At 52.8% G+C, this 20813-nt stretch overlaps 2 protein-coding genes across 2 annotated transcripts; one reads left to right on the top strand and one right to left on the bottom strand.

The window, feature by feature from the left end:
• Positions 1-1973: 1973 nt before the first annotated feature.
• LOC132455663 (bestrophin-3-like) lies at positions 1974-14888 on the top strand. Its single transcript, XM_060049568.1, is given in 15 exon segments — positions 1974-2576; positions 3171-3265; positions 3701-3788; positions 4336-4481; positions 4887-4897; positions 4899-5019; positions 5022-5041; positions 5538-5615; positions 6091-6243; positions 11751-11831; positions 12330-12481; positions 12987-13077; positions 13470-13597; positions 13704-13928; positions 14224-14888. Coding segments are annotated over 15 exon segments (1962 nt in total). The 5' UTR covers positions 1974-2424; the 3' UTR covers positions 14645-14888.
• A 134-nt stretch (positions 14889-15022) lies between these two features.
• nots (nothepsin) lies at positions 15023-20724 on the bottom strand. Its single transcript, XM_060049572.1, has 9 exons — positions 20386-20724; positions 18487-18667; positions 18035-18152; positions 17651-17769; positions 16954-17153; positions 16516-16647; positions 16147-16291; positions 15793-15891; positions 15023-15491 (listed from the first exon to the last, which is right to left on the bottom strand). Exons 1-9 carry the CDS (start codon positions 20448-20450, stop codon positions 15324-15326), a joined length of 1227 nt encoding a protein of 408 aa, XP_059905555.1. The 5' UTR covers positions 20451-20724; the 3' UTR covers positions 15023-15323.
• Positions 20725-20813: the final 89 nt, after the last annotated feature.

Here is a 20813-nt window from a genome sequence, read left to right as displayed (position 1 = left end):
CGGTAGACGCACCTGACAATCAAGGCGCCTAACCTCCCAGCGGCCACTAGGGGCCGACGTCTGTCCGTTCACCACGGCTCCTAATGACCCTGAATGCATCCTGACACAAAAAACATAAGTAAAACATATGAATAGATATCAAATATATATACAATATCTATACAATATATTGTCCCGGCAGAAAGTACAGGACCACAGTACTATTTTAAAACAATCCACCATTTTAACAAATACAATCAGAAGAGTATTGTAGTTTAAATGGTGCGACGATATCTGTAAACATTATTGACAAGGTTGTGTATGCTACTTTCTGAAACTATACATTAGTGTGATCAAGCTGATTTATGATCAAACTAGTGAAGAATGTGATTCTTAAACCTAAATGAACTCACCAAGGTTTATTTTATCACAAAGATCTTGGAGTTTGATTAGTGATGTTATATATTTAGATTGATGAGAGAGAGAGAGAGAGAGAGAGAGAGAGAGAGAGAGAGAGAGAGAGAGAGAGAGAGAGAGAGAGAGAGAGAGAGAGAGAGAGAGAGAGAGAGAGAGAGAGAGAGAGAGAGAGAGAGAGAGAGATTACATTCAGATTCCAATTCTAATTTGGCTCAAACTACTTGAAGCAATAATTGAACCCATCCTGCTCTATGGAAGTGAAGTGTGGGGCCCACAAACCAACAAACTTTTTGACCAATGAGAAAAACATCCAGTTGAAATTGCAAACACTGAATTTTGTAAAAGCATTCTGCTGGTACACAGGACAACCATTAACAACGCCTGCAGAGCTGATTAGGCCAGTATCCCCTGCTATTATGTCCACAGACAGGTTCCCCCTCTGCTCTGCCTCAGGACCAGTCGGAGAACATATCAATTAGACTCAACCAAATGATAACACATCAGAAACAAACCCACCTCACCCATTGGAACACTAAAACACACAAACAGAGCAAAATGCAGTGTTATCTGTCCCTAAATCGACAGTACACCGTAGCTGTTGGACACAGAGTGATGTTAACAGAGTACCGACTGAGTGCTCACAGCCTGGCCATAGAAACGGGCCGACATAAGAAATCATGGCTGCCCAAAGAGGAGCGGCTGTGCCAGCAGTGTGAAGACGCTGCTGTAGAGACCGAGCAGCTCTTCCTCCTCCACTGCCCCAAATTCAAAAATGTCTGCTAAATATATTTTAGCAAATTCGGCCAAAAACACCCACATTTTATAAACCCATGTAGACCAACTAAAAATGTTAATGGGAGAGAGAAAATAGAGCTCTGTCCTCACGGGACAGTTTATTTCAGCTGGCAACAACATGAGAGGATGACATTCTACACCAGGCCTCACTGTTTTATTTTGGTTTATTTTAAGGATTATTCGTAACCTATAATGTGTTTTATGTAGCTTCTCTTTACATTCATTCAATTTTATTATAATATTACTATTATTTCTATATGTACACATGTACATCTGTATGTTATGTTATATTGTTATAGGTTGTTATATGCACAGATTGTTCTGACGTTCTCTTTTGTTATCATGCATAATATTTGTAACACTGTAATGCTTTGGAAACACTGTTTGGTTTACCACAATAGTCATGCCAATAAAGCTTTTTGCATTGAATTGAGAGAGAGAGAAAGAGAGAGAGAGAGAGAGAGAGAGAGAGAGAGAGAGAGAGAGAGAGAGAGAGAGAGAGAGAGATGGCTAGTTTGATACCTGTGATTCTGTTCATACATGTTTACCTCATATTATATTAATGTCACACACACACACACACACACGCAAACATGCACTCACACACACTCACACACTCAGACACACTCACACACACAAACGCGTGTGTGTACCATTCAGATTACTTGGTAATCGGTGAGCATCAGGGAGAGTGAGTTAAAAATGAGAGAGAAAGGGTGAGAGAGAGAGAGAGAGAGAGAGAGAGAGAGAGAGAGAGAGAGAGAGAGAGAGAGAGAGAGAGAGAGAGACAGAGAGGGGGGGACAGAGAGAGGGAGAGAGAGAGAGACATAGAGCCAGCCACTGGTTGCATTGAGAACAAATCAGACTTTTTGGACTATCTAACGATCTATCTATCTATCTATCCATCCATCTATCCATCTATCCATCTATCCATCTATCCATCTATCTATCTATCTATCTATCTATCTATCTATCTATCTATCTATCTATCTATCTATCTGTGTCTATCTTTCTGTTTGCCTGTCTGTCTGACTGGTTGTCTGTCGGTCTCTCTGTCTGTCCGTCTGACTGTCTGTTTGTTTGTCTCTCTGTCTGTGTTTGTGTCTGTCTCTCTGTCTCTCTGTGTGTCTACATTTATCTCTCCTCCTCTTTCTTTCTGTCTATCTCCATCTCTCTCCGTCTGTCCTCCTTCCTGTCTCTCTCTCAGTCAGTCTCTCTCTCTGTGGAGAGACTATGACTGTGACCTACTCCAGTAGGGTTGCTAATGCTACGTTCTTTGGTTTCCATCGCCTGCTGCTGCGGTGGAGGGGCAGCATCTACAAGCTGCTCTACCGAGAGTTCTTCATCTTCGCCCTGCTCTACATCGTCCTCAGCCTGGTCTACAGGTAGCTTAGCCTCCCTATTAGCCTAGCCTCCCTTTTAGCCCATCCTCAATGTTAGCCTCCCTACTAGTAGAGCCAAGCCATATGTTAGCCTAGCCTTCTTGTTAGCATGTTACAGGTAGCCTAGCATATCTATTAGGCTGCTATAGGTACTCGAGCATCTCTGTTAGCATGCAAAATATACCCTGCTCTCCCTGTTAGCCTAGCCTCCCTTTTAGCATGCTACATGTAGCTTAGCCTCCCTGTTAGCATGCTTCAGGTAACCTAATCCCTCTGTTAGCATGCTAAAGGTAGCCTAGCATCTCTGTTAGAATTCTTCAGGTAGTCCAGCCTTTCTGATAGCATGCTCAAGATGCCCGAGCCTGTCTGGTAGAATGCCGCTGATATCCAACCATCTATGTTAGCATTATACACGTACCCTGGCCTCTCTGTTAGCAGGCTAAAGGTGAATAGCCACCCTGTGCTAGTGTCCTGCTTACTGGGCTTGTAATATATTATGTTATATGTTAGCACTGTGGTAGTCTTGGTACTGTGGTAGTTTGTATTGTCTCCTGGTAGTACTATATCAGTTCGAGTGATATCTGTGTGTACCTCCAGGTTTGTCTTGTCTGTCGACCAGAAGAGGTTCTTTGAGAAGCTCAGCCTTTACTGTGACAGATACGCTGAGCAGATACCAGTCACTTTCATCCTGGGTATGTCTGAGTGTCTGCCCTTCTGACTGAGTGTCTGTCTGTCCGTCTGTCTCTCTGTCTGCCTCACTCATTACAGGGAGAAAGGGAGAGGGGGGAGAGGATGGAGAGGAGGAGGAGAGGGGGGAGAGGGCAGAAAGAACATCGGGGTGTGTTGTAAACCTTCTGGGACCAGAGGATGAAGTCATTACAACTTCCTGCTGCAAATGAACAGGAAATGAGAGAGAAAGGGAGTCAGAGAGAGGAAGGGATGGAGGGATCTCATTAGCTGTGCATTAGAAGCCGATATCACAGCCTCATTAGTAGAAGTTTGTGTGTTTCTGTGTATGGGTGGGTGTGCTTGGGGGGGATAGTGTTGTTGTTCGACTTCCAGCTGAAAAGTTCTTGGGTCAAACCCTAATGTTCACATGATCTGGACTGTCTACCCCCTTCCTGCAGGTTTCTATGTGACTCTGGTGGTGAATCGCTGGTGGAACCAGTTTATCAATCTGCCCTGGCCTGATAGACTCATGTTCCTTATCACCAGGTACCTGTCTGTCTGTCTGTCTGTCTGTCTGTCTGTCTGTCTGTCTGTCCTGTCTGTCTGTCTGTCTGTCTGTCTGTCTGTCTGTCTGTCTGTCTGTCTGTCTGTCAGTCAGCCTGTCTCCACCTGTCTGTCTGCCACCTGTCCCTCTGTCTCCAGCTGTCTGTCTGTCTGTCTGTCTGTCTGTCTGTCTGTCTGTCTGTCTGTCTGTCTGTTTGCCACCCATCTCTCTGTGTCCAGCTGTCTGTCTGTCTGTCTGTCTGTCTGTTTGCCACCTGTCTCTCTGTCTCCAGCTGTCTGTCTGTCTGTCTGTCTGTCTGTCTGTCTGTCTGTCTGTCTGTCTGTCTGTCTGTCTGTCTGTCTGTCTGTCTGTCTTCTGTCTGTCTGTCTGTCTGTCTGTCTGTCTGTCTGTCTGTCTGTCTGTCTGCCACCTGTCTCTCTGTCTCCAGCTGTCTGTCTGTCTGTCTGTCTGTCTGTCTGTCTGTCTGTCTGTCTGTCTGTCTGCCTGTCTGTCTGTCTGTCTGTCTGCCACCTGTCTCTCTGCCTCCAGCTGTGTCCAGGGCCAGGATGAGTACGGCCGGCTGCTCCGTCGGACCATGATGCGCTACGTCAACCTCACCTCCATCCTCATCTTCCGCTCCGTGAGCACCACCGTCTGCAAGCGCTTCCCCACCATCGAGCACGTGGTGGAGGCAGGTGGGTCTCCTGGAGCCACACCTGGGTCCACACCTGGTGAACACCTGGTCCACACCTGGTCCACACCTGGTGAACACCTGGTGAACACCTGGTCCACACCTGGTCCACACCTGGTCCTCACCTGGCGCACACCTGGTCCACACCTGGCCCCCACACCTAGTCCACATTTGTTACACACCTGGTCCACACCTGGTGCACACCAGGTCCACACTTGGTCCACACCTGGTGTACACCTGGTCCACACCTGGTGTACACCTGGTGCACACCTGGTGTACACCTGGTATTGGTCCACACCCACACCTAGTCACACAAACACCTGGTACACAACTGGTGCACACCTAGTACACACCTGGTCCAAGTGTGGACCAGGTGTGGACTCATCTCCCTCCCCCCCCTCCTCCTCAGGCTTCATGACTCCCTGAGGAGCGGAAGCTGTTTGAGAACATCAACTCTCCTCACCTGAAGTACTGGGTCCCCGTGGTCTGGTTCACCAACCTGGCCGCAAAGGCCCGCAAGGAGGGCCGCATCCAGGACAGCGTGACCTGCAGGCCATCCTCAAGGTCCGGCTCACAACTGGTCCTCACTGCAGAGTCCTCATCGAGACTCTTGTCCACATGGAGATTCTAGTCCTCATGAGACTCAAGACTCTAGCCCTCATGAGACTCTAGTCCTCATGGAGATTCTAGTCCTCATGGAGACTCTAGACTCCAGTCCTCATGAGACTCTAGTCCTCATGAGACTCTACTCCTCATGGAGACTCTAGTCCTCATGGAGACTCTATGCTCTAGTCCTCATGAGACTCTAGTCCTCATGGAGACTCTAGTCCTCATGGAAAAGCTTTTAGTGCCGATGTTTGAACCATTCAGTCCGGTCCAAAGAGACTTGCAGTCAGTGTTCGGCAACCAAACAAGGTTCAGTTCTACATGTTGAGGTTGAGGATCCTCTGACCTCAATGGAGCTTGAGGTTAAGTAAGGTTCTGACTGCTGGGTGAACAGAAGGTCCCCACACGTCGATCTTGATTATCTGCCCGTCTGCCTGCATGTCTGTCTCTGTAGGAAATGAATAAGTTCAGAACTTGGTGTTCCACGCTGTTGGGTACGACTGGGTTGGAAATCCCCCTGGTTTATACACAGGTACTTTCTTTCTCTCTGTCTCTGTGTGTGCGTGTCTCTCTCTCTCTCTCTCTCTCTCTCTCTCTCTCTCTCTCTCTCTCTCTCTCTCGTCTCTCTCTCTCTCTCTCTCTCTCTCTCTCTCACTCTCTCTCTCTCTCTCTCTCTCTCTCTCTCTCCTCTCTCTCTCTCTCTCTCTCTATAATTGTATAATGTTGCGATGGTTACGACGTCTGTTATGTCTGGTTGCCATAATCCTTTGTGCACAAACACACACAAAGATACACACACACACAAATACAGATACACACTCACACCGGATCTATTTTAACCCGGGTTTAAGACTTCCTTAATTACCCTCATTATTCTCACTCACAGAATATTTGTGTTTGTGTGCGCATTTGTATGTGTGTGTATGTGTGTGTGTGTGTGCTTATTTGTACGTGTGTGTGTCTGTCCGTATTTGTGCGTGTGCGTGTGTGTTTGTTTGTGTGTGTAGGTGGTGACTCTGGCGGTCTATACCTTCTTCATCGCGTGTCTGATTGGCCGGCAGTTCCTTGACCCCTCCCAGGGTTACCCGGGTAACGACCTCGACCTCTACGTCCCCATCTTCACCCTGCTGCAGTTCTTCTTCTACTCTGGATGGCTAAAGGTCCCCCCGACACACACACACACACGCACACAAGCACACACGTAAACACAAATACACACCTAAAACACACACACACACACATACAAATAATCAAACACATACACACGCTGTGGCAACCCCATGCCACGGGCCAGGGGCCAGCCGCTGCAGCACCCGCCCCGTGGACGGGTGGTGGAAGGAAGATACCTCCCCCTCCACCCAGCTGTGCTAGAGGGAACATCAACCGGGCCCAGGGAATCAAGAACATTGGGGGCACCTGGGGGACCAGGAGAGAGGAGCTTTAAGGGCTGGGGACGGGGGAGACGCGAGGGAGGGCGGACCAGGAAGAGACGTGTTTTAACGAGACGTTTTCCCCACCAGGAGTAAGCCGGAGGCGTCGGGTGCTGTTTCCCCGCCGACCCAGAGGAAGGGCTGGACCAGGAGGTCCCGCGCCCTTATTCCCGATTACGGAAGAACCTTAGTTTATATGATTTCCCTTTTGTGACTGGTTTTCCAATAAAACCCGTTGCACCGCAACCCTGCTTCGTTCATTAATTCCCGAATCCCCGCCGCCGACGAAGGGGGTTGCCACAGTGGTGGAGAATGCGGGCAACGCGATCTCTGGACTTAAAACACCACCCAGACCACGATGGAGCACGCCGACCAACCCGCCACGAGGGACGAGGAGATAGACGTCCTACGGAGATGCATGGTCCGAATGGCCGAGCAGCTCGCTCGGGGTCCTGCATCCGCCGCCCCCACGAAGAGGCTGACAAAGATGGGACCGGACGACGACGTAGAGGCGTACCTTGAGGTGTTCGAGCGGACCGCGGACCGTGAACAATGGCCAGCGGACGAGTGGGGCCACATCCTAGCGCCCTTCCTGACCGGGGAAGCTCAGCGCGCCTACCGGGATCTCAACCCCCAACAGGCGGGGCATTACCCGACGCTCAAGCAGGCCATCCTCGCCCATTATGGACACAGCCTCCCCGCCCAGGCGCAGCGCTACCACGACTGGAGCTACGAACCGCTCGGCTCGGTGAGAAGCCAGATTTCCCAACTCGTCCGGCTGGCCGAGCGGTGGCTCGTAGAAGGCGACGGCCCCCCTCTGCTGGATCGGCTCGTCATAGACCGCTGCATCCGATCTCTTCCCCCCGGCGCCAAACGCTGGGCCTCCGGGAACCAGCCCCGAACGGTGAACGATCTCGTGGAACTCCTCGAGAACCATCAAGTAACCCAGCGGCTTTGCGGAGGAACAGCCCCGCCTCCCGGAGGGGGGGAGCTGCGGACCGAGCGACGCGGACGGATGACAGAGACCCCGCGCTCCCAGACACCGGTCGTCCGAGACCCCGCCTACCCGGCTCAAAACATCGTGGCCCGCAGAGGCCCCGCCCCCCCGACTCCGAGAGAGGAGTGGAGGTGCTACACCTGCGGCCAGAAGGGCCACCTGGCCCGCCACTGTCCCGGCGCAGGGGACGTGTCAATGCCCACGGCCAGTCCGTCCGACCAGAGGGGAGGAGCCTGCCTCCGCACCACCTGCTGGTCACACGAGAGGACCGTCTCGCCGAGCCTGCCGGTACGGGTGGGACGGCGCGACACCCATGCCCTCCTGGACTCAGGGAGCGTGGTCACCTTGATCCGGCCCGACTTAGCCTGTGGAACGCCCGGGCAGGACGTGGAGGTGGGCTGCATCCACGGACAGACGGAAACATACCCCACCAACCACATCACCGTACAAACCCCGAAGGGGACCTTCACGGTCCAGGCCGGGGTAGTGCCCAACCTACCCATGCCCCTGTTAATCGGACGCGACTGTCCCATCTTTGGACGACTGTTGGGGGCGGAGCTTCGCCCACCAAGACCCCGACATCCAAGGACGAGACCGCGCCAGCGACGAAGCCGACCCGTCTATATGGCAGGCCAACCCCCACAATCCCCGACTGACTCCGACGAGCCTCCGCAGAGACCCGCGAGAGAGGTAGGACGCCGGCCTCACGCCTCGTCCACGGAAACCCTTCCCCCGGGGACACCGGGCACGATGACCGCCTCCGAGCCGATACCCCCACCAGAGGAGAGTGAGAGCCCACCCCTCATTGACTTCTCCGACCTCCCCCTGGCCGTTGAGGGGCGAGCGGACAGGGGCGGACGGTTCGCCACCGCCCAGCTGGAGGATGACTCCTTAAGACAAGCCTGGGGACACGTGCAAACCCACGAGGGACTATCACGGGACTCGGTGAGTTGCCGGCAGTATCCACATTACAGCACACGGGGAGGGTTACTGTATAGGGTAATTCAGAGGGGGGGAGAGGAGGTGGAACAGCTGATCGTTCCACGGTCCTATGTTAGCAAGGTGTTGTACATGGCCCACTCACACCTCCTAGGGGCTCATCTGGGGATGGATAAGACCAGGGACCGGGTTTTAGCTAGATTTTATTGGCCAGGGGTAAAGAAAGACATAGAGGACTACTGCCGAGCCTGCCCCGAGTGCCAACGTACCGCCCCTAGACCGTCCGTACGGAATCCCCTCATACCCATGCCCCTGATCGAGGTCCCCTTCGACAGACTGGCATTAGACATCGTAGGCCCCCTCCCCAGAACTAGCCGAGGTCACCGCTACATACTGGTCATGGTAGACTACGCGACCCGCTACCCAGAGGCCATACCTCTCCGCGCCGCCACAGCCAAGGCAGTGGCAAGAGAGCTAATGACGTTATTTAGCAGGGTGGGAATAGTTAGGGAGATCTTGACAGATCAAGGCTCCTGCTTTATGTCCCGGGTGTTAAAGGACCTCCTCAGTCTGTTACAGATCCGCCACCTCCGGACCTCCGTCTACCACCCCCAGACCGACGGACTGGTAGAGAGGTTTAATCAGACCTTAAAACGCATGCTGAAAAAGGTGATGGAGGTCGATGGAAAGAACTGGGACCAGCTACTCCCTCACGTCCTGTTCGCCATCAGGGAGGTACCCCAGGCCTCCACCGGCTTCTCCCCGTTCGAGCTACTCTATGGGAGACGACCGAGAGGGCTCCTCGACATCGCCCGGGACGCCTGGGAGAGCCAACCCTCCCCCCACCGCACCATCATCGAGCACGTGGAGCAGGTGCGGGACAGGATGGCGCAGGTGTGGCCCGTGGTCCGGGAGCACCTTGGACGAGCCCAGCAAGCCCAAGCTCGGGTGTACAACCGGGGGGCCCAGCTGCGCACCTTCGACCCGGGCGACCAGGTCCTCGTCCTCATCCCGACCTCTGAGTGCAAGTTCCTGGCCAAGTGGCAGGGACCCTATGAGATCATCGACCGGGTGGGCGAGGTAAATTACCGGGTGCGGCAACCGGGGAGACGCAAGACCACCCAGCTGTACCACATCAACCTGCTGAAGCGGTGGCAACCACTGACCACTCCGCGGGATCCAACTCTCCTGACGCTGGCCGCTCGACTGCCCCCTCCAGAGGTCCCAGTGGGGGAGCTGCTGAGCCCGAGCCAGACACAGGACATGCGGGACATGGTGCTCCAACATCTGGATGTCTTCTCCGAGCGACCCGGCAGGACCACAACCGTCAGCCACGACATCCGGACAGAACCGGGAGTCAGAGTCCGCCTCCGGCCCTACCGCATCCCGGAAGCACGGCGCGCCGTCATCAGAACAGAGGTCGCCCGCATGCTGCAGATGGGGGTCATAGAGGAGTCCCATAGCGCGTGGTCCAGCCCGGTGGTTCTGGTACCCAAACCAGACGGGACCTACCGGTTCTGCAATGACTTTCGCAAACTGAACGAAGCGTCTGCCTTCGACGCCTACCCTATGCCACGGGTAGACGAGTTGATAGAGCAACTGGGCCCGGCCCGGTTCATATCCACCCTAGACCTCACGAAGGGATACTGGCAGGTCCCCCTCACCAAGCGGTCCCGGGAGAAGACGGCGTTCGCCACACCAGACGGGCTATACCAATACACCGTCCTCCCGTTCGGGGTGCATGGGGCACCCGCAACCTTTCAAAGGATGATGGACCGGATCCTACGGGCCCACAGAGAATACGCCGCCGCGTATATAGATGACATCGTAATACACAGCAGCACCTGGACCATCCATCTCCACCACCTCCGAGCCGTCCTTGGGGCGCTTCGAACCGCCGGCCTCACGGCCAACCCCAAGAAGTGTCGCCTGGGCCTGGAGGAGGCCTCCTACCTGGGCTATCAAGTCGGGAGGGGCTGTGTGAGACCCCAGGACGGAAAAGTGCAAGCCATCCGGACCTGGCCCAGGCCGACCACCAAGAAACAGGTGAAGTCCTTCCTGGGACTAGTCGGGTACTATCAGAGGTTCATCCCCGCGTTCGCAACACTGGCCAGCCCCCTCAACGAGCTAACCCGGAGGACTCTACCCGACCGAGTGAAGTGGACGGAGGAGGTTGAGGAAGCCTTCTCCCACCTACGGCAGGCTCTCTGCACCGAGCCCGTGCTCATCACCCCGGACTTCAGCCTCCCCTTCGTGGTACACACGGATGCGTCTGAGGTGGGGCTGGGAGCCGTTCTATCTCAAGTCCGGTCAGGAGAGGAGCATCCGGTGACCTTCATCAGCCGGAAGCTCCTGGCCAGCGAAAGGGCATACTCAACGGTGGAAAAGGAGGCGCTGGCAATCAAGTGGACCCTAGAAAAGCTCCGTTACTACCTCCTCGGTCGGAACTTTAGCCTGGTCACCGACCACGCCCCCCTAAAGTGGATGGCAACGGCCAAGGACACCAACGCCAGGGTGACGCGCTGGTTCCTGGCCCTACAAGACTACCGCTTCCAGGTGGTCCATCGACCCGGAAGGGCCCACGGTAACGCAGACGCACTGTCCCGAAGGGACGCCTGCCTAGGGCTAACAGGAGGAACCCCCGGCTTGCTGCTGAGGATGGGGGTGTGTGGCAACCCCATGCCACGGGCCAGGGGCCAGCCGCTGCAGCACCCGCCCCGTGGACGGGTGGTGGAAGGAAGATACCTCCCCCTCCACCCAGCTGTGCTAGAGGGAACATCAACCGGGCCCAGGGAATCAAGAACATTGGGGGCACCTGGGGGACCAGGAGAGAGGAGCTTTAAGGGCTGGGGACGGGGGAGACGCGAGGGAGGGCGGACCAGGAAGAGACGTGTTTTAACGAGACGTTTTCCCCACCAGGAGTAAGCCGGAGGCGTCGGGTGCTGTTTCCCCGCCGACCCAGAGGAAGGGCTGGACCAGGAGGTCCCGCGCCCTTATTCCCGATTACGGAAGAACCTTAGTTTATATGATTTCCCTTTTGTGACTGGTTTTCCAATAAAACCCGTTGCACCGCAACCCTGCTTCGTTCATTAATTCCCGAATCCCCGCCGCCGACGAAGGGGGTTGCCACAACGCACACAAGCACACGCAAACAAACAAATACACACCTAACACACACACCCACAGACACACACACACACACACACACACACACACGCACATAGACACAAATACAAGTACGCACACACACATAAAAACAAACTCAGATCAAGGTCATGTGACCTGTCTCTGCGGTTGCTAGGTAGCGGAGCAGCTCATCAACCCGTTCGGCGAGGATGATGACGACTTCGAGACCAACTGGATCATCGACCGCAACCTGCAGGTAGACAGCGGCCAGGTGTCTGATCCAGATGTTATCAGGTGTCTGATCCAGATACTATCAAGTGTCTCATCCGGATGTTATCAAGTGTCGGATCCAGATGTGATCGGGTGTCTGATTAAGATGTTATCAGGTGTCCGGTCCAGATAATATCAGGTAGCTGATTGAGATGTTATCAAGGGGTTGATCCAGATGCTATCAAGTGGTTGATCCAGATGTGTCCAGGTGTCTGATCCAGATGTTTCAAGATGTCTGATCCAAATCTTTCAAAGTGTCTGATCCAGATGTTACCAGGTGCCTGATCCAGATGTTATCAGGTGGTTCATCCAGATGTTATCAGCTGTCTGATCCAGATGTTAACAGGTCTCTGATCCAGATGTTATCAGGTGGTTCATCCAGATGTTTCTAGGTGTCTGATCATGATGTTTCCAGGCGTCTGACCAGATCTTGTACAGCAGGTTTATCCGGATGTTTCCAGGTGTCTGATCCAGATGTTTCCAGGTGTCCCTGCTGGCAGTGGATGAGATGCACATGAACATGCCCCATCTGACCCGGGACATATACTGGGACGACACGGCCGCCCAGCCCCCCTACACGCTGGCCGCCGCCGACTACTGCATCCCCTCCTTCCTGGGCTCCACCACCGACATGGGGTACGACACCCCCCCCCCCCCCCAGCACACAACAAAACAACACAAACAACCCACAACACACACCAGCTCAACAACACACAACACCTCAACACACAACACCTCAACATACAACCACACACATGCTGCATGCACCCATACAAACAGACAGTGGTACGCTCCTCATAACCCCTCCAGGCCCCCTATTGGTACGGTCCTCATAACCCCTCCAGGCCCCCTAGTGGTACGGTCCTCATAACCCCTCCAGGCCCCCTAGTGGTACGGTCCTCATAACCGCTCCAGGCCCCCTGGTGGTACGGTCCTCATAACCCCTCCAGGCCCCCTATTGGTACGGTCCTCATAACCCCTCCAGGCCCCCTAGTGGTACGGTCCTCATAACCCCTCCAGGCCCCCTAGTGGTACGGTCCTCATAACCGCTCCAGGCCCCCTGGTGGTACGGTCCTCATAACCCCTCCAGGCCCCCTATTGGTACGCTCCTCATAACCAGCTCTCCTCTCCCCTCCTCCAGACTGTCTGATATCCTTCAGTTTGATGAGGCGGATCTGACAGACGGTCGCCCGCGGCAACAGGAATCTGTTTCTGCTCATCGTCAAGATTCGGTAATGCATCCATTTTCTTCAAATTTTGACCCATTGGCCACTGGTGCCTAAAAATCCACCAGTTCTACTTGTGCTGATTTATTACCTGCCGACTCACCTGAGCTTAACCAGCCAACCATAGTTGTAATGCACCTCTAGTACACCTGTGATACACCTGTGATACACCTGCGGTGTACCTTTGATACACCTGTAGTACACAATTAGTACACCTGTGGTACACCTATAGTACACCTGTAACACACCTGTAGTACACCTGTGGTAAACCTCTAGTGCACATGTAGTACACCTTTTGTACACCTGTCGTACACCTGTAGTGCACCTGTAGTACAGGAACAGTGACATGCGGTCCACAGAGGGGGGTGCTCTAACCCATGGTCCCGGTGTATCTCCAGGTCCTGGGTCACGTCCGGCGACTGCTCAGCGTCCAGGAGCCTCCAGAGCTGGTCCCCCCGCGACCCGGGTTCAAACGCCACAGCAGCGACGCCACCGGAACCTTCTTCCCCTTCATGCCCAACTACAGGTACCCTATTGGTTAGTTTAAACCACTACAGGTACCTTATTGGTCAGTTTAAAGTTTAAACCACTCCAGGTACCTTATTGGTCCATTTTAACCCCCCTTACCTCAGGGTCCACCCCGGTGGGGAGGGCCGGGCTCCGCCCCACACACCCCTCCCCTCTCAAGGAGACACCTTGGACACGCTGAGAGAGCTCAGCAGCCCCATCTCCCCGGACTCCCAAGCACCCCCCCAACTCCCCAAGGTTGTCATCACCCCCTCGGTCTCCCGGAAGCCTGGGCCTCAGGTAGACTCGGCCTCCCCAGCACAGACGGCTCTGAAAGGGGACAGCGGCAGGTACCTCAGCCTCCACACTCCTAACTACTCCTCTGGCTCGTGGACTTCTTTCATTCTTTAGACTAGAAGAGACTTTGACTGATCTCTCTCTCTCTCTCTCTCGCTCGCTCTCTCTCTCTCTCTATTGGTCTCTCTCTCTCTCTCTATTGGTCTCTCTCACTCTCTCTCTCTCTCTTGGTCTCTCTCTCTCTCTCTCTCTATTGGTCTCTCTCTCTCTCTCTCTCTCTCTCTCTCTCTCTCTCTCTCTCTCTCTCTCTCTCTCTCTCTCTCTCTCTCTCTCTCTCTCTCTCTCCAGCTGTATCTCTCTCTGCTCCACCTCTCTCACCCAGTTGGGTCCTAAGAGGTTTCGTTGGAGCATCCCTAAAGACCGGGACCCCCGCGGCGGGGGGGTCCCGGCGCTGCCCCCGGGGCCCCGGGGCCGCCAGACCTCCTTCCAGTTCTCCAGAAAGTCATCCAGGCTGTCGGTACGAAGCCTGCCCAGCCCCACGGGCCTGGAAAGGAGAGGAGGGGACCTCTACAGGCACCCCGGCTCACCCGACCCCGGGGCCCTGAGCCAGAAGGGCCCCCATGCGGGCCCCGGCCTGGCGGGCCCCCTGGAGGACCCCGGCCCCGTCGCCCAGATCCAGGAGGGCACCGTCGCCCAGAGCCATGCGGGCCCCTGGCAGGCGGGCCCCCAGGAGGCCGACCTGCAGGGCCTGGCCGGGGGGCTGCCTTAGACCTTTTAAGCCTGCAGCTGAGCACACGCAGTAGAAAGAAACCAATGACAGTCCAGACAACCAATCCCACGACCAATCACAGAGCTCAGGCACCGCCCCACAGCCTGTGATTGGCTACTGAGTTCCCCCATCACTCTATGTGGAAGTCGATAGGATTTGAACTTGAGGGAAACTTGTGTTTTAAGTGCAAAATGCTACACAATATTTTTGAATGTACAAATTATTCCTGTTCTAGTTTGTGGACTGATTGTGTGATATTAGTATTTTGATCATCGCCATTAGGTTATTGTTGGCTTATTGTTGTGGCCCTGCTACCAGAATAGCTGGACTCGTATCTCATGTGATGTTCTCGACGCTAACCTTTGTGTTCACTAATAAACTCCTCTCAACACCAACTTTGTGTTTATACTCGTTAGCATGTTGCTAATGAGTCGGACCAGTGATCACCAGTAAGACAGCCGGACAGCGGAGAGAACTCGGTACATTTTATTAGTAAATTACACACCTAACCTTCGAGAGAACAACCACCTAGTTAAGCTGGTTCCTAACTAGGTGTCCATAACTAGCTCGACCAGCTACTATTAGTTCACCTAGCCATTCAACTACAGATCTTAATCATTCTAACTAGCTCTTTAATATTTTAACTAGCTGATCATAACTCATCTAACTAGCAGACTGGTCAGTGTTGGCGAGAGCGAGCTAATCCGACCCGATCGTGACCTCGGTCAAAGATGCTGTAGTACTCCGTCAGAAATACATCTCCCAGAATCCATAGCGGCCCTTCAGAGGACATGATGTCAATGGACTGGAAACCACTGAAGCACAACGGCCTCTCCCCAAACATCTCCTGGACAGAGGGGGGGAGAGAGAAGAGAGAGAGAGAGAGAGAGAGAGAGAGAGAGAGAGAGAGAGAGAGAGAGAGAGAGAGAGAGAGAGAGAGAGAGAGAGACAGAGACAGAGACAGAGACAGAGACAGAGAGAGAGAGAGAGAGAGAGAGAGAGACAGAGACAGAGACAGGGGGGGGGGGATAGGGGAGAGAGATAGGGAGGGAGAGATGAGGGACAGAGGGAGGGGGGGGAGAGATTAAGCAAATACTGCTAACAACTGCCAATTGCAGACAGACAGACAGACAGACAGACAGACATACCTTGCGTACATACTCCTCGGCGTTCAGAGTGTATTCGACTCCTCCGAGGATGAAGGTGACGTGAGGGAGACTGGACAGTCTGTTGCAGTCCAGCAAATACTGCAAACAGTACACAGTACATTAGTACTACACATTGTACACACTGTACGTTAGTACTACACATACTACACAGTACATTAGTACTACAAATACTATACACAGTACATTAGTACTACACATACTACATAAAGTACACAGTACCATAGAACCACACACAGTTTTGTAGTACTACACACAGTACTGTAGTACTACACACAGTACTGTAGTAATACACACAGTAGTGTAGTACTACACGCAGTACTCCGTCGTTCTGACCTCTCCGATGTCTGTGGGCGTGGCTCCGATCAGCTGGTGCAGGGTGATGATGTCATTGGTCGGCCCGGCGATAAGGGAGGTTCCCGTGTCCACGATCGCCTGGCAACCGTGAGGACAGAGAGACCGGACCCCCTGGACCGCCACACTACACACACACACACACACACACACACACACACACACACACACACACACACACACACACACACACACACACACACACACACACACACACACACACACACACACACACACACACACACACACACACACACAGGGTTATCCACACTACCCACACTGTAACCTGGTTACCCAAGTTACAGGCATGTAGACTGACATCCTGCTCAGCCAATCAGAGCCAGCGGTCACCCGTCCATCTTGATCTGCCAGTAGCCCTTAGCGGTGACGGGCAGCCAGTTGATTGGTCCGCTGTAGAGGTCTGGGTCCTGCCCCCCCAGGAGAAGCTCTCCCCCTTCCCCTCCGGCCTTCCCTCCAGTCCTCCTGCACAGCAAAGGGGGAGGGTGGAGGGGTTGTGTTTTCCAGGTCTCTGCCCTCTGGGTGGAGTGTTTCCCCCACCCTTGACTAGACTAGATTGCACAGCGCTTTAGCTAGGTGTAGCAGGCTAGATGTAGCTAGGTGTCGCAGGTTAGGTGGAATGGGCTAGGGGGGAGCGGGCTAGGTGGAGTGGGTTGGGTGTAGCAGGTTAGGTGTAGCAGGTTAGGAGCAGGCTGGGTGCAGCAGGCTAGGTGTAGGAGGCTAGGTGCAGCGAGCAAGGTGTAGCGGGCCAGGTGTAGTGGGCTGTGGTACCTGGTGAGGTGGAAGGAGAACACAGGTTCCTCCAGGACGCTCTGGGACATCATGTTGTCGAACACGGGTTTCCCCAGGACCTCCGCCAGCTGGGGGTAGGCCATGCCTAGCACCCCGTCAAACCGCGCCAGCAGGAAGGAGCTGCCGGGCTCGTACACCGACTCCCCGAACTCCTGGTCCACCACACGGACCCCCGCCACCTGGAACAGACTCACACCTGAGACCTGGAACAGACTCACGCCTGGAACAGAATCACACCTGGAACAGACCCACAGCCGAGACCTGGACACACTCACACCTTGAACAGACTCACACCTGAGACCTGGATGGACTCATACCTGGAACCAACTCACACCTGAACCGACTCACACCTGAGACCTGGACACACTCACACCTGGAACCAACTCACACCTGAACCGACTCACACCTGAGACCTGGGCAGACTCATACCTGGAACCGACTCACACCTGAACCGACTCACACCTGAGACCTGGACAGACTCACACCTGAACAGACTCACACCTGGAACAGACTCACACCTGAGACCTGGAACAGACTCACACCTGAGACCTGGAACAAACTCACAGAGACTCACACCCGCAGACAGGCAGACAGAAGGCAGAGATACAGACAGACAGGAAGATAGACAGAGATACTGAGAGACAGGCAGACAGATAGACAGGCAGACAGGAAGTACCTTCAGAGTCTCTCGGCCCATCACTCCCAGCAGGTGTCCAGATCCGTAGTTGATACCAAAGGTGCGTCCGTCGTGAGAGAATGAGGCTGACTCGAACGCCCGGAACTGGCGGTGGTGATCTGGACAGACACACACAAAATAATACAGAAACACACACACACACTCACAATAATACACAAACACACACACACACACACACATTAACACACACACAAAGACACACACACATTAAAATAAATGATATGTGTTTATATATGTGTGTGTGTGTGTGTGTGTGTGTGTGTGTGTGTGTGTGTGTGTGTGTGTGTGTGTGCGTGTGTGTGTGTGTGATTTAGTGTGTGCATGCGCGTGCATGTATTAGTGCGTGCGTGTGTATGTACGTGCCACAGGCCTGGCTGACACAGTAGGTCGAAGGAACCCAGAGGTCTGCTGATCCGGTGTCAAACACAACAGAGAAGTTCTGCTCCGGAGTCCCCAGGCTCACGGTGCCGTAGTACTGCGCCTGGTACACACAAAGTACACGCCTGGTACACATCTTGTACACATATAGCACACACTTAGTACAAACATAGTACTGTGCCTACACACATAGCACACACCTGGTACACACAAAGTACACACCTGGTAGACACTTACTACACACAAAGTACACACCAGGTAGACACAGAGTACACACAAAGTAATCACCTGGTACACACATAGTACAAACATAGTGCTGCGTCTGTCTGGTACACACCTGGTACACACATAGTACACACCTAGTACACACATAGTACACACCTAGTACACACAGCCTAGCCCCAGGCACTATGAATGAGCCCAAAGAGTTGACGTACGTCCAGGTAGTTGAAGAGCTTCTCGTTGCTGCGGCCGAGCTGCAGCGCTGCCCCCCCCCGGGGGAGGCACTGGGCGTAGCGCCGGGCGAACACGGAGGGCCGGTGCTCCCGGATGAACTCCTCCAGTAGCCCTGCGCTGCGCAGCTGGCTGCGGACGGAGCGAACCCGCTTCAGAGGCACCCTGGAGGACCGTGGAGGTTTAAGTGGAGAGAACTGGATGTAGTCTTTCCACCGTTTTTCACCTATAGCCTCCATTCCACTTTCAAAATGGTCATATTAGCCTGAAGAATATTTGTAACTTTTAAAGATGTTAAATGATGGAAGTCAATGGGAGAAGCCGTCCGGCCATTCTCTGACACTTCAACTACTTCAGACTCTGCAACTTGGTCATTTTTTTTAACTGATGACCTTTGTTCCAACATTTAACAAACCAACACACCTGATCTTCAAATATTTAATTTATACTTTTTCCAGAATCAACTGTTTAATTTCAAACCTGCTTAAAATTTGAGTTGGTCTCATTGACTTAAGTCAAGGCTAGAGTGTGAGTTCACCTGCTCAGGCCCAAGGTGGCTATCCCGAAAGCTAAGCATTTAACCTAGAAACACAATGTTGAGCTTATTATTTCTTCTTACACTGGCACTAAAATGATTAATCAATTGTAAAGATCATTCTTATATATCGGGTGTTTTTGTGTGGCGACCCCGTATATATTCCTAGAGGCTAGCTGCCTCCTACGTATCTGGTGTACTTCCGGTAGAAGTTAAATGCTAATGTAAACATTTTTCACGTCATGCTATCTACACAATCAATATGCAATATGAAAGCTGAGACCCCAAGGAGTACAACGGTACAAGCTTCATCATTTTGGGAGATTATCTCGATTAACTAGATGTGAAAGAATACTACAAGTAATGACACACACACACACACACACACACACACTTCAAACTTTATCTGAACAGCTCAGCAATACTATATTTGATTTCAAATGTATTCATACTTTTTCACTTTAGACATTTTCTTTTTTAATTCTTCACTTTATTTGTCTTCCAATCTTTGTTAAAAATTGTAAATGGTGTGCATGTTTACATTGTTTACTCCATTTGGGCTCTGTTCAAATCCCTTCACTTGATTCATGCCATTCCACATTTCTTTACGTTTTAAACTGTGACTCTACTCAAACATATTTTCAACCCCACTGTACAGTACAGCACCCACCGAATTTTAATATCTCATTGAGTATCATATAATGTTAAATAATATCGACAAATAGCTCGACTATTATTTTAATATTCAAACAAAAGAATGATAACTTACAATTGTAGACACATGAAGCTACAAACCTTATCTGTACCCCCTTATTAATGAACACATGAGGGTCCTACCTGAGCAGCAGTAATGAACACATGAGGGTCCTACCTGAGCAGCAGTGATGAACACATGAGGGTCCTACCATAGCAGCAGTACAGAAACACATGAGGGTCCTACCTGAGCAGCAGTGATGAACACATGAGGGTCCTACCATAGCAGCAGTGATGAACACATGAGGGCCCTACCTGAGCAGCAGTAATGAACACATGAGGGTCCTACCTGAGCAGCAGTGATGAACACATGAGGGCCCTACCTGAGCAGCAGTAATGAACACATGAGGGTCCTACCTGAGCAGCAGTGATGAACACATGAGGGTCCTACCTGAGCAGCAGTGATGAACACATGAGGGTCCTACCATAGCAGCAGTGATGAACACATGAGGGTCCTACCATAGCAGCAGTGATGAACACATGAGGGCCCTACCTGAGCAGCAGTAATGAACACATGAGGGTCCTACCTGAGCAGCAGTAATGAACACATGAGGGTCCTACCTGAGCAGCAGTGATGAACACATGAGGGTCCTACCTGAGCAGGCCGTGGGCGCTCCTCTCCCAGCCCAGTAGGACCAGCAGCACCAGTATCCACCTCATCCTCCTCCTGCCCAGCTGGGATGCCTCAAACGCAGCTCTCAGGCCCTTATGAGGGCGCCCTCTAACACACCCCTGCCCTCTGATTGGCAGACATCTGACAGGACTCTTGAGAAAAGTGCTCTGAAGGTGTAGAGTTCGGTTGGATGTTCCGAGAGGACTTTTAATGTGAAAGAGCTTTGAAGGTACAGTTGTGTTGGATGCTCTGAGGGGACTCTTAATGTGAAAGTGTTTTGAAGGTTAAGAGCAGTAAGAGTAGTGTTGAATGTTTTGACCGACTCTTATTGTGAAAGTGCTTTTGAAGGTATAGTGAGTGAGCGGTGTTGGACGATCCTGGCCCCAAGAGTTGATTCAGGGAGGTTGCGG

The sequence above is a fragment of the Gadus macrocephalus genome, chromosome 4 (assembly GCF_031168955.1).
Source record: "Gadus macrocephalus chromosome 4, ASM3116895v1".
In the NCBI taxonomy this organism is placed as follows: domain Eukaryota; kingdom Metazoa; phylum Chordata; class Actinopteri; order Gadiformes; family Gadidae; genus Gadus; species Gadus macrocephalus.
This window is presented reverse-complemented; position numbering and strand designations above follow the sequence as displayed.